The sequence below is a fragment of the Vigna umbellata genome, chromosome 4 (assembly GCF_029865625.1).
Source record: "Vigna umbellata cultivar VRB3 chromosome 4, Vumbellata_1.0, whole genome shotgun sequence".
Lineage (NCBI taxonomy): Eukaryota > Viridiplantae > Streptophyta > Magnoliopsida > Fabales > Fabaceae > Vigna > Vigna umbellata.
Window position 1 is genome coordinate 45,382,633 of NC_142168.1, and position 12,980 is coordinate 45,395,612.

Sequence of the window (12,980 nt, forward strand, 5' to 3'; positions counted from 1 at the left end):
AGTCTTCAACCCGTTCTTGTATAATTGGATTGGGACATTGTTGTTTCCTCCAAATGGAAGGGAAAACTGGGGTGACGGCGTCGACATTAAAAGAGGCAGTGAAAGAAGTTTTCTCTCCCGCAAAGGGTGTGATTTAGCGGAGGTGCTCAATGGCGCGATTTCGCAGAGGTGCTCGCGGTGGCGTCAATGGCTCGCGGAGGAGATTCCTGGCAGTGATGCGGCAGTAGCTTTATCTGAAGAAGGGTTTCGTCAAGGCCGAGGCTCCTCTCGTGGCTTCTTTGGGTTGGCACTCGGCCCCACGGTGGGCGCCAAAATGTTTCGGTGTACATTTTCCTGTGTGTCTCTGTTGCTCCTGGATGTCTGGGATGCTTGCATTTCTTCAACTGTTGTCCTTCGTATTCACCAAAGGAGGGGGAGGTACCTGCAAAGATACTCCGACGCTCAAGTCAGATATGATTTATAGAGCTGAAGCTCTGAAGAGAGTAATTGGATACTGCTCTGAAATATTATTCAGGATCTCTAGAGCATAAAGAGAACGTACCTGGACTTGGGTCCTGTCACTGTATTTATAAGCAAAATAAAAATAACCACCTTACCTAAAAGTGTGGTTAGTGGCTTTGACTGATATTTTAACTGTCTAAAATATCTAAGATATTTATGTTATTACATAAATATCCTTACTACATAACAGATTTTATAATGAGTTTTCATCTTATAATTTTTGTCTTATCTAATTTTATCCAATTTTCACAAGCATAAAGGAATTGGTAATTGACTTGGAAAAAATTCAGAAATACTCGCTGTTTAACAATTTCTTACAAAAATGATTTTATAATGAGTTTTTATTTTATAATTTTTGTCTTATCTAATTTTATCTAATTTTCACAAGCATAATGACATCAAAGGAATTGGTAATTGGCCTGGAAAAAAATCAAAAACACTCAGTTGTTAAACAATTTCTTACAAAAAAATGACTTTATAATGAGTTTTCATTTTATAATTTTTGTCGTATATAATTTTATCTAATTTTCACAAGCATAATGACATCAGAAAGAATTGGTAATTGGCCTCGAGGATTTTTTTAGAGATGATGATTCAACAAATACAGATGATGAAATTAGAGAGGGTAGTGAAGATGGTGAAATTGAAGAGATCTTGAATGAACCTTTGCCTTGAAGGTGAATATGTCAATGACTCAACTCTTTACAAAGAAAATTTTTTTAAAAGCATGTGTTTCTGATTTTTTTCAATTGGGATTAGAGTAGAGATGACAGAGAAAAGGTGGGAGTGAGAGAGATGAAAGAGAAATGATTGAGAGGAATGAGAGAGGTGAGTAAGGGTTTGGAGGTTTTTTTTTTTTTTTAAGTTTTGAAAATGAAAATTATTAAAATACTCTTAACCTTAAAACTTGGAATTCATAATATATAAGGATATTTTTGTCTACTAAAATCCGGTACACATTGCTAAAATGTACCAACTGAAAAAACAGGCGTGCGTTAGCAAACCCATATATATATATATATATATATATATATATATATATATATATATATATATATATATATATATATATATATATATATATATAATTTGTTCTTAAGGTTGGGAAGGGACACCATAAACGACTGTGCTCAGCAACAGATTTTTTTCGTCCCACTTACCTTAAACGACGACTGTTTCAGACAAACGGTGCCGGTTGGTGGTGCCGCCTTTACCGATCTCAAAAACTACGTTTTATCCATCATTCTCTTCAAAACCAAATTCCTCCTTCCTCTTTATTCACAAACCCTAATTCAGAAGACAGAAGGTCGCTTTCTTCACCATCATTAGCGCGTAAGTTTCAATTCAATTCAATTCTCCTTTTGCGATCTTCTACCGCTTTCCTTTTTCTGCATATCGCATGATGGGTGGGATTTTGTAGTTTTCCATTTCTCATCATGATGAACTTAAAAGCCTCGTCTCCCGTCGACCCCGCATCGCCCCCCGGTCCTATGCCTTTATTCATGTTGAGGTTTGCAGCAATTGCGGTGTAGATTTAGTATTTTGTATATGAATATGTTGTTGAAGTAATCTGGCGTGCTGGTATAAGGGGTCGAGATATTGGTTAAGATTCATATTTGGTAAGAATTATGTTGATGCTGGTGTTGGCATAAAAGGGGGGGGGGGGGGGGGGGGGGGGGGGATTTTGAGGCTATGAGTGCTACGCCTTCATAAGTTTGATTAAGTCTTATTTTTGTCATATATATGTTGGATGTGAGATTTGAACACCTCCTTCACTCATCCATCAGGATTGGACATTTGTAATGTGGAGATTCTTTGACTGAAATATTAATGAGGGATCAAGTTATTTAAAGTGTAAGTCTATGAGAGTTACTTATTTTCATTTTCTCTTAATTTAATAGTTAAATGTGAATTATTTATTATACCATTGTATTATAAAAATAAAGGGTTAGAATGAGGGTAGAAGCAATGATTTTTTAAGCAGTTAGAAAGTAAGAAACTTACTGTGTAAGTTTCTATTCCTTCTTTAAACGAACAAACCGTCTATTTCAAATCTACATTTTGCGTTTCTCCTTCTCTATTTAAATTTTTATTCAGATGAATCTAACATAGAGGATGTCTTTTTCAATGATGGTAATATGCAAGGGGGTTAAATATCTTAAATGAATTAGATCCTCTTTTCACTTTTTGGATTTTAGATGGAAGGATTAGATCCATTTATGTATCAGAAAATAATGTGTGCAGATTGTTATATTTGACTAACTTTTTAATAGATGATTTTGAATATTCTCTTGATTGTCAATTTAACTAATTCATAATAATGGTCAGTGTGTGTATTTGTGCTGCTGTATCCTATATTTTGGAACTTATTGATGTCTCTTTCTGAGTCTGTATCCATGCTTCGGAAGTTCTCAGTTTCTATAGAACAATGTTGTTGACACGTGTTCTGATCCTCATCATGACATTAACTGATCATATAGTTTCCTATTTTTATTAGGAAAACCTTTTTCCATTTTCAAATTTGTTATGGAACTTTTAGCTGGGGCAAAGCTGCAATGGTTAGTGTTTGACATAAAGCAGAAGGGTTCTATAGTTTAGCTCATAATGAGTGATCCATTATGTTTTCTTGCACTTGAACGAGACTTGGTTCATTTGTAGAGGTAACTTTGACTGATCAGTCTCTTCCTCTTTTGTAAGAAGGCTGACATAACTTATTGGGGAAGGATGGAGTAACTTCATGAAGCACCGTGTAAAAAGTACCTAGATTTACTTTCACTGCTGTTTATTAAAGTCAAAGTGATCAATGGCTGTAATAACGTAGAATACCATTGTGACTTAATCTGTCTGTATCTTTATTATCATGATATTCTTGCACTATCGTATGGTTGTCGTAGCTTGTTCTTGAGGCACCAGAGGAGTTAGTAGGATGTGGAATGTTAAATTATCATAAGTGGGGGTCATTGTGTCATAGCTACTTATATGAATCTGTGTTTTAGGAATTTCTCTAGCCTGACAAAATTTATCTCACGTTAATCGTGAAGACTGGAAAATTATTTATAAAGTCAAACACTAGAAGATTTCTCAACTTACAGAATTATTGATTTTACATAATTTTTTAGTTCTTGTATTATTTATTCTGCATTCAATGTAAAATCTGTTAGATAGGAAGATATGACTTCTATAGATTATTTATTCTATAAAATGAGAAATGACCTTACCTTGGTTCTGAGTTTGGTTTTCTTCCTTTTGCATCTTATTTTCAGGAAAATGGCATCTTCTTCAGACTCTTGGATGAAGGAATATAATGAAGCTGTAAAACTTGCTGATGATATCACTGGTATGATTGCTGAACGGAGTTCGTTTCCTGCATCTGGACCCGAAACCCAGCGGCATGGATCTGCTATAAGAAGGAAGATTACGATATTAGGGACCAGGCTTGATAGCTTGCAATCTCTTTTGTCAAAGGTCCCTGCGAAGTGAGTGTTTAGTTATTTCCTATATACTGATCGGGAAAAGTTCAATGGTATTATGGCAGAGCATAGTGACCTGGAACACTATTGGGTTGTAGTCATGTGATACTGTGTATTTTTGAAATAAATTTTTTGTGAAACCTTATGATCTTGACTATATCTTTTATGTTAAATTGCATGCTTGTTATTGAAGTGTTTCCTTGTCAATAATGCACAGAACTGAGAAGGAGATGAATCGTCGCAAGGATATGCTTGGAAACTTGAGGACCAAAGTTAACCAAATGGCTTCAACATTAAACATGTCAAGCTTTGCAAATAGGGATAGTTTGCTTGGGCCAGAAATAAAATCAGATGCAATGAGCAGAACTGTTGGCCTGGACAACAGTGGACTAGTTGGTCTTCAACGGCAAATTATGAAAGGTCACTTTGAATTGTTTGAAAATTTAAAATATCAATTGTAGTCTGCTTTCTTTTTTTTATATTAATTTGCAAATGTGTTATTCAAGCAGAACAAGACGATGGCCTTGAGAAATTGGAGGAGACTGTAATCAGTACTAAACATATTGCGTTGGCAGTGAATGAAGAGCTGGATCTACACACCAGACTCATTGTATGTTCCCCCACGTGTTATTTTTCTTTGCTCCTTTTACAGTCCATGTCCTATCAGTTCTGAAATCTAATCATTTCTCTTCTTTTGCTAGGATGACTTAGACGAACATGTAGATGTTACAGATTCCCGGCTGAGGGTAACACTCTCACTATAACTTCTATATTTGGAATCATAACTTGTTTTTAAGCGTAAGAAAGTTGAATTTATGGCATGGTTTCACAACATGCACGATTTGGTGGAATCATGTGATATTCTCTTCAACTATGTCCTTATTTTTTTGTCTATAAATTCCTTCATTCTGATAGGTATATTGTCTTTAAATTGTTATTTTGAAAGTGAATCAATTTAACCTCCTTTCAAATACACGACACAGGCACACATTATTTGGTCAGTCTTTTTTGTGGTAGTGGTTTAGCTATAAAATCATACTTATTTGGGATAAATATACTTTCATCATTATACACTGTCAAGTATAGATTTGTGGGGATTTCTTCTCATAGTGTTACGTTTTTATCAGGATATAAATGTTTTTGTATAACAATATTTAGTAAATTTTCTTCAAATATATTTGCATTTCCTTTACCTATGATGAACACTTTAATTTGAAAGTTTCAAATTAATATTTGACACGTGGCATAGAAAGCAAAAGTATGTGAAAAATAAACGAATGATATTCACATATGTTAATATACGTATTTCTGGTGCATTTATTTAAAAAGTAGTTACTTGTTAACTTTCCCACATGATTTAGCTCTTGATATGAGATATTGTAGAAATGAAGTAGCTTGCAACTGACCTTCCGAGTTTATGATGTGTAAACAGCGAGTGCAAAAGAACTTGGCAGTTTTGAACAAACGTACCAAGGGTGGTTGTTCCTGCTTGTGCATGCTTCTATCAGTGATCGGTATAGTGGTTTTGGTTGTTGTCATATGGCTGTTGATCAAATATTTGTAAAGATAAAAATACCCAACTCGTGAACTTTCTCTCTTTTTTATGTTTCTAAATGTGTGCATTGAAACATGGCAACGTGTTTCTTTTCTTTTTTTTCACTCGGTGTTTTGGCAATGACAGGAATTTACTAAGGTGTTGAAAGGTTTTATTTTGTAATTCTCAGTTTTAAAGTTTTGCCTTTGAGTGTTTCTGTTGTAAAAATCATTATATCGAAAGTGACTTCCTTTAATGACTTAAGCCAATTTGAGCTTTTTGGAGCATTTTGAATATTTGTCATGCGTCTTAGTTCCTATCTAATTACTTTAATCCAAATAATATTTCATCAAATGACAATTAAAAATCACCACTAACGTTACTTAGTTTTCCTCAATTATTTCCGAACACACAGGTATCATGGAAGTTTTGCCATTGTTTTTTCTCTTTACTGAATTATTTTTGTTAAACAGAATTAATTAAGGAAAAAAAAAGAAAAGACGGTATCATGCAGTTATTTTAGTAAGAAATTCTGTGTCAAACACAAAATACCACAATCAATACAACTCAAACAACCACAAGATTTTCAAATGTATTACATGAGTAGCTAAAGAAATCCTAATCAACAATCTCTAACGCCCTAGCCATCACATCTTTCATTTCGCATATCAACTTTTTGTAATGATTAAGGAAGGCTTCAATCTCCTTGGATGGGCTAAAGATTGGCATCATAGACTCGATTTCTGCTAGCATCCTTGGGACGTCTTCAATAGCTCTGTTTGTTAGGGTCGCCAAGTGTGAGAAATGTTTCTTCCAGTTCTTCAAAATTTTCCCCTGTTCGATTCTTTAATCAGCTATCCAAACAATCAGCTCTTGGCATCTTTTATCCGACTCAGAGTCGGTGCTCTTTGATTAGTTGTTTCATTGTCTCTTTCTCTCGTTGTTCGAATTCGTCAATTTCTGATTTGCATGTTAAGCAACTTCTCCAATGTCTCTTGCTTATCTCTCTTTTAAGCTCATCACACTAGTGTTTCACATGGCTCTAAGATGACACAATTATATCATTGTCCAAGGATTTCAAGGCCAGTTTTGTGTTAGTTGCAACAAGGTTCTGGTTAATTTTGATGTTGTAGTCCTTTTTCTTCCTTTTGCTTTCTTAGCAGCTCCCTACACACTCCCCTGTTTCTTTCATTGTCCCATTTGAGGTCCACCTATTCATGCTGCAGACTCTGAAGGTCGTTAGCCAACTCAGTATTCTTCTGTTTCAACCTCTCCACTTCCCCTTTCAGAAGTTTCACCTCCTCAGTTTCAGTGTCTTGTGATGGCTCTTCACAACTCAAGTGAAAGGGAACTAACTTGAATGGCAATTTAACCTCTCTAACTCCCTATCCTATCCATTGGCGGTACATCTACTGTCCATGGTTTTGGGTCCCTCTTAGCACAAACCACCTAATTATGACCAAGCACATTAAAAAATAGTCGAGGTCATATGTGAAAGATGAATTTAGACTCTTTTTTGGACTATCTTGAACTATTATGGAGCTTCTAGCAGAATAGGAATAATTTGAGTCTTGTATTTTGGATCAAGTAGTCTAGAATTGATTTGAACTTTGTATTATGGACCAAATAGTATAAGATATATTTTTTAGTCTTATATTATATGTCAAGTAATGTAGGGTTTTTGGACCACTTAGTCAAACAAAGATTAAGGTCTAATATTGACCCAAAGTGGATGTCTATGAGCTTAGGTTGACCATGGGATCAAAAGTTTTAACATAGCTTGGTGGCCAAGGGTGTATGGGACGTATCATGTGAGAGTGATCATGTTTTATTATTCTTACACTATATAAGTTTTCTCAAAATTAGTGATTACATGTCATATGAAATGTGTGTTCTAAATAAAACATTTAGGAAAAACGTTTTAAATAAGAAACCACAGTAGGCATGACACATTGGGGTCACCCTCTATATTTGGCTCAAAACTCACAAATATGAAGGATTGGGAATTAACAAATGCAAGTATGAAGGCTTTAGTGCAACTTCGGCTGAAGGGGATTGGAGAGAATTGAGTAACGCCCGGAAAATCAACACTCTTTTCACTATTAAAGTGGGAGGGACGATGCACTGAGGAAGATAACATTAATGTCTGGATAAGAAAATTTAGAATACATAAAAAAAGTATTACATTTCGGATTGATAATCAGCAACGTATTATTATTTTTTAAATATATTTCAGATTATACAAATTTAATTTGTATTACAAATTATATAATTTGAAATATAAATTTACATTATGAGATGTATAATTCGAAATGATATTTGAATTTAGATTGTTTTTTAAATTTATATTACAAATTATATAATTTAGAATATAAATTTCAATTACAAATTTTATAATATAAAATATAAATTTATATTTTATATTACATAATTTGAAATGTACACTATTCAGAACTATAATTTCAACAAGTGTAACTAGAATTTAAAAAATGTATGGGATGCAGAAAGAAAACATGGAAGTGCAGGAAGAAATTTTATTATTTAGTGGCATGAAGTTGAAATCCTTTAAGACGAACTAGGGCTAATGCTTCCTCCATCCCCATAATTATTAATTGCACTCCTACAATAATAGGCGGCCCTTGGCCGAGTATGTTAACAAGTCCAGCAAGATTAGTGGAAAGAACACTTTGTTACCAAATTTTAGGAACCGACATTATTGAAGGATAAACCGAGTCATTTGCTTTTGAAGTCAGTTTTCTAGAGCACATGACAATCAACTGACTTAAAGTCACTTAACTTTAACCAGAACAGAAGAAAACAGCGAACTGCACAAAAACTGAGCGCTAAAAGGCAATATAATGACTATAAACATCTACAACCTTTGCAGCAGTAGAAATGCATCCAATGACTTACATGTATCCAAAGTTGCGTAAACTTAATGACTATAAACGTCTACAACCTTCGAAGTAGTAAAAATGCATCCAATGACTTACAAGTATCCAAAGTTCCATACACTTATTTATGTTTCAGAAAAAGTTTAGGAAATTCAATGCACAGCACAAATCAACCTCTCGTGCCATTTGCCAGTTTCGGAGCAATTTCACATTCTAATTTTTGTTAATTTTGCAATAACACCGTAAATTGTTCAAAAATTAATCTAGTTCTGCTTTCCGACTAAGGAACACAAATAAACTGTGATATAGCAAAATCTGCAAAACAAAAAAACGTGCAGAAGAATCAGAAAAGGCTGTACCAAGATGCATGCTGCTTTATTTTGCAACTTGAACATAATGAAGAAACTGAAATGAGTAAGCTACATATCATTTGAACGAGGTTAACAAATGGATGAGCACAAATAAAACCTACTTGAAGGTCGCTTAATCTCCAGATTTTCTGTATTCAGGCTTCAATTCATACGTGCCTTGATTAGTTCCTTTGTTGTTGTAGACACAAAGGTCTTTTAGTATATCTTTCAGAAATTGCTGTAAAAATATGAAGATCCACCACATTGGTTAAAACAGGCTCTACTAAATTAATAACCACAAACAAAAAAATGTGGATTTGAAAGTATATTGTTTCTTAATGGTGTGTGGGCTTGTAGAGGCATACCTACTAAGCAGTAAAAGTACAACATACATCGATATCTTCATCACTTCTTATAAAAATAACATAAATGATAGAGACATACAATCTTAATCTCTCAAAAGTTCTCTGAAAATGAGATATACAACTCAGATTAACTTATCAACCTATCTTGTATAGATTAGTTCAATTGCACAAATTATTATATCGGACAGGTCTGAGCATTCACTACATATGCATATCCATTAAAAGCAACAAACTTTTATGGTTGCAGTTCATTTTGCGTAGAGTTTGAGATTTAAGCTTGTAAAAGTGCAAGTATTCAAGAAAGCCAGATTTTAAGAGTAAAACTACTCAAAACACATACTTCAGGTTGGTCGGTTTCTTGTATGAGGTTTCTTAAACTCCAATTAGATTGCCGTTCAAATAGCTTAAACACAATCTCTTCCATCTCCCCACGATCTCTTCTTGTTCTCTTTGTATCGGTTGCTTTAGCAGGAGTTTTCTTCTTTTCCTAATCCAACACAAACATCTGTTACAACTGGAGTATAAATTAATAAAATATATTGAACTGCATAACAAGCCTGTAGAAATAGTCCTCAGCACCACCTCTTCAACACCCTATATCTCATTTGTGTCTCATTATCAACCCAAAAAGAGGGGGGAGGGGGGAGGGACTAGATGTGATTTGATCAGTAAGTTATAAAATGATGATGAGCTGACATTATGCCAAAACAAGGGGGATTCTCTTAGCATGAATTCATTGAGGAATAGGATTGGTAACAGGAAGGAGAATAAGCCATTACAGGGGGCCCAGAAGTTGAAAAACTGATCATCCCTGGCATTGGCCTCATATGTGCCCCACTATCATTGTCAATAACCTGAAAATAGAATGCAGAAGTCAAAGATAATGGAACTGTTTGCCTAACTCATGGATAAGGAGAGTTAGAGCCATTAGAAAACCTGAATCTGTCTACTTTTGACCATATACTTGTTTGTCCTTTCCCGGCAGAGTTTCCCATAGAGTTCAAGGTTTTGATTATGGGGCCTCATGTCAAACTTGTTCAGTATTTTTCCCTCCACAGAGATCTTTCCTACAATACAACAGAAATTTCAACAGCTGGATTTACATTTTGCTAAATTAACTTTGATAGAAGAGATTAATGATGCTTTAGATATCAAACAATACTGTCTAGAATAAAAATATCTTAAGGGAAAAGAGAAAGAAAAAAGTAGAAGAGCAGAGAATAAAACATCATGTAGTGTTGTAGTTGTAGACTAAGATATAGAAGGACAGCATATTAACTAAATAAACTTGTCAGTCTCTCTGGCATATTCAACAAAACCCCCCTAGAATGACTGCTTCAGCAAGGAGACCTCTGAACCTCATAAAATAAGAGACAATTGAAGAAAAACATTCTTGGAATTTTTACAACGAAAAGCATAGATAACAGCATAAACCTAATATGCTTTATAGGGAATTTCAGTCCAATAATATCCAGCAACTAAATATTTTAAATGGTTGTTAGCTGTTAAAAACAGCACCAGAGAAACACAAATAAAAAACATTAAGATAATATGTTTTCTACATATATGCCTTAAAACTGTTACTCTAATGAAGTGCAACTGTCCAAATAAAGATTTGTTATAACAGATCAGCTCAAATGTTGGAAGGTCAAATTCGTAACTAATTTAGAAAAGAATGCGCATGCATCATAAACTCCTCTGATTATTTCAAACATATGATTCAAAGCTTATACACATGAGGTCCACTTGTTTCAACCTAGAGAGTAAAAATAATGATCGGCTTCATTTCTTCTTTTATGAAGGAACGCCCTCATTTCAATAACAAGCACCATGATACAGCTCATCATTTAATGACAGAGGAATATGGACAAGGACATAAAATTACCAGGTGATAATATTAAAGTAATACACATATCAGAATGTTCAAACAATCACAGCTATTTCACGTCAAACTGAGATATAAATAACAGTGAGCTTAACTATCCACCAATGTAACTTTCAATGTAAATGGTCACCACAAGATGAAACTTATTTACCTTGCTGTGTGTCTGAAAACACAGACATGGGAATGAAGTCTTTAGACATATCCATAACATAACATTTGGGTATATGTCCAGCTTCAGTTCCAGCCAACTCCATTGTAAACTGAGTATTTTAACTAAAGAATCAATTTAAAAGGACAAAAATCACAGGGAAAAGTGTCACTAATAGCTACAGCAAAAGTAACTATTTTCATATGATAAAAAATACACGAATAATATACATATCATTTTCCTAAACAAAAAGATATAGGACAAAACTTGGAAGAACTTCCGCGTAGGCTTTTGGTGTTATTCTCCAAGCAGAAAAAGCTTTTCACCTTAGTAATTCTGTTAATTTTTAATACATAACTTTATTATGCAAATTAGCAAAGTTAAATTAAACTTCAATTCTAATAGAAACCAAGGTTTAATAAATCAACCTGTAACTAAGATTTTGGCTGCAATGACAAGGTTTTTCAGTGTCCGAAACCGCAATGCGACTGAAATTGTGGCTGCATCTGCCACATTTCTCATAGATTAAACTTTTGAACGCCCTATTCTTCTATCACAATTATTGCTTCACCTTAGTAACTTCGATTGATTTTTTAATACATAAATTTATTACACAAACTACCAAGATTAAATAAAACTTCAATTCCGATTGAAAGCAAGGTTCTCAAAATCAGCTTGCGACTATGATTTTGGTTGCACATGAAGGTTGTATTAGTGTCTGAGGCAGCAATGCAACCGAAATGTGGCTGCATCAGCCACATTTGTATGTGATTTCAAAAATAGATGAAACATCAACGGTAATTTAAAACCTCGTCGGAGAACAATACCAGAAACGTATCCATAAAATTTTTATACGAAAATCATTTACAGCGAAAACAATGGCAGCAGATTAAAAACAAGTAATGCATTATTTTCCACCTCGACGCACTTTGGTTAATCCAAACAACTGAAAAGAAATATAATACTCAATTAATGAGATATCCGTAGGACTAATTCAAGGAAAATTGATCCTACCAGAACAGAGTCCTTGAATTTTAGGTCTCAACATTTGCACTCACACAATGTGGATCACGGCATGGCATCCACACATTCATTATCTGTAGATAGAGGAAAGGAGAAGAACCTGAGGAGGAGAATCGTCGTCGTTGGAGTTGAGAGGGTCGATAGAGACAACGACCTTGGCGACGGGGCGAGAGGGGTCGGAGGGAGGGGCGCGGAGGCAGCGAGAGACGAGGGGAGGACACTTCATCAGCCACACTGCTCTCTCCGCTTTCGACGTGTCCACGTACGCATTGTTCGTCTGTTTGGTGCCACCACCACCACCTTGGTCTTCCATTCTCAATAGAAAGAAGAAGAACACGAAGAGAGCGAATTTGCAGGTGACTTTTGGATTTTTGAAGCAGAATGAAACCGTTTTGTTGGTTTTGTTCTCAGCCTGCTGCTAGTGTGGTGTGCAGTATTTATGTGGCATTATCATTTTATATTATTTTTATTTATATTATTTTTATTTCATTATCTGTACTAATATACAGAGTGTATACCACTTTTAAGAACTGTATTTAGCAATTGAACAGTTATTAAACCTGTCAAAATACCATTTAGAAGTTTAATGTTAAATGATTTTAGTAAATAATGATATGATATAATATAATATTATAATTTCAAAATATTAAAAAATATAATTGTGTTTAATTTTTAACCTATGAAATAAATATACCAAATTTAAATAAAATATTTTCAAACATGTATAGGATTAATCCCTAAATATTCAATATTATTTTTAATTGTCAAGTCTCATTAAATGCACCCAAAGCCACCTGTTTGCTCTCATAA

At 34.3% G+C, this 12,980-nt stretch overlaps 2 protein-coding genes across 4 annotated transcripts; one reads left to right on the plus strand and one right to left on the minus strand.

The window, feature by feature from the left end:
- Positions 1-1,603: 1,603 nt before the first annotated feature.
- LOC124821677 (syntaxin-51-like) lies at positions 1,604-5,792 on the plus strand. 2 transcript variants are annotated; one of them, XM_088114522.1, is made up of 7 exons: positions 1,604-1,833; positions 2,289-2,355; positions 3,765-3,977; positions 4,189-4,391; positions 4,481-4,581; positions 4,673-4,717; positions 5,404-5,792. In XM_088114522.1, exons 3-7 carry the CDS (start codon positions 3,769-3,771, stop codon positions 5,533-5,535), a joined length of 690 nt encoding a protein of 229 aa, XP_087970648.1. In that variant the 5' UTR covers positions 1,604-1,833; positions 2,289-2,355; positions 3,765-3,768; the 3' UTR covers positions 5,536-5,792. The 2 variants fall into 2 exon arrangements, with proteins under 2 accessions (XP_087970648.1, XP_047149556.1); XM_047293600.1 differs by lacking the exon at positions 2,289-2,355.
- Positions 5,793-8,342: 2,550 nt separating this feature from the next.
- LOC148200363 (uncharacterized) lies at positions 8,343-12,590 on the minus strand. Of its 2 annotated transcripts, XM_088111307.1 has the most exons (7): positions 12,271-12,590; positions 11,151-11,259; positions 10,051-10,181; positions 9,894-9,968; positions 9,455-9,601; positions 8,872-8,987; positions 8,343-8,714 (listed from the first exon to the last, which is right to left on the minus strand). In XM_088111307.1, the coding sequence occupies exons 1-6, from the start codon at positions 12,481-12,483 to the stop codon at positions 8,883-8,885; spliced, it is 780 nt and encodes a 259-aa protein (XP_087967433.1). In that variant the 5' UTR covers positions 12,484-12,590; the 3' UTR covers positions 8,343-8,714; positions 8,872-8,882. The 2 variants fall into 2 exon arrangements, with proteins under 2 accessions (XP_087967433.1, XP_087967434.1); XM_088111308.1 differs by lacking the exon at positions 11,151-11,259 and having other exon boundaries at positions 10,051-10,176.
- Positions 12,591-12,980: the final 390 nt, after the last annotated feature.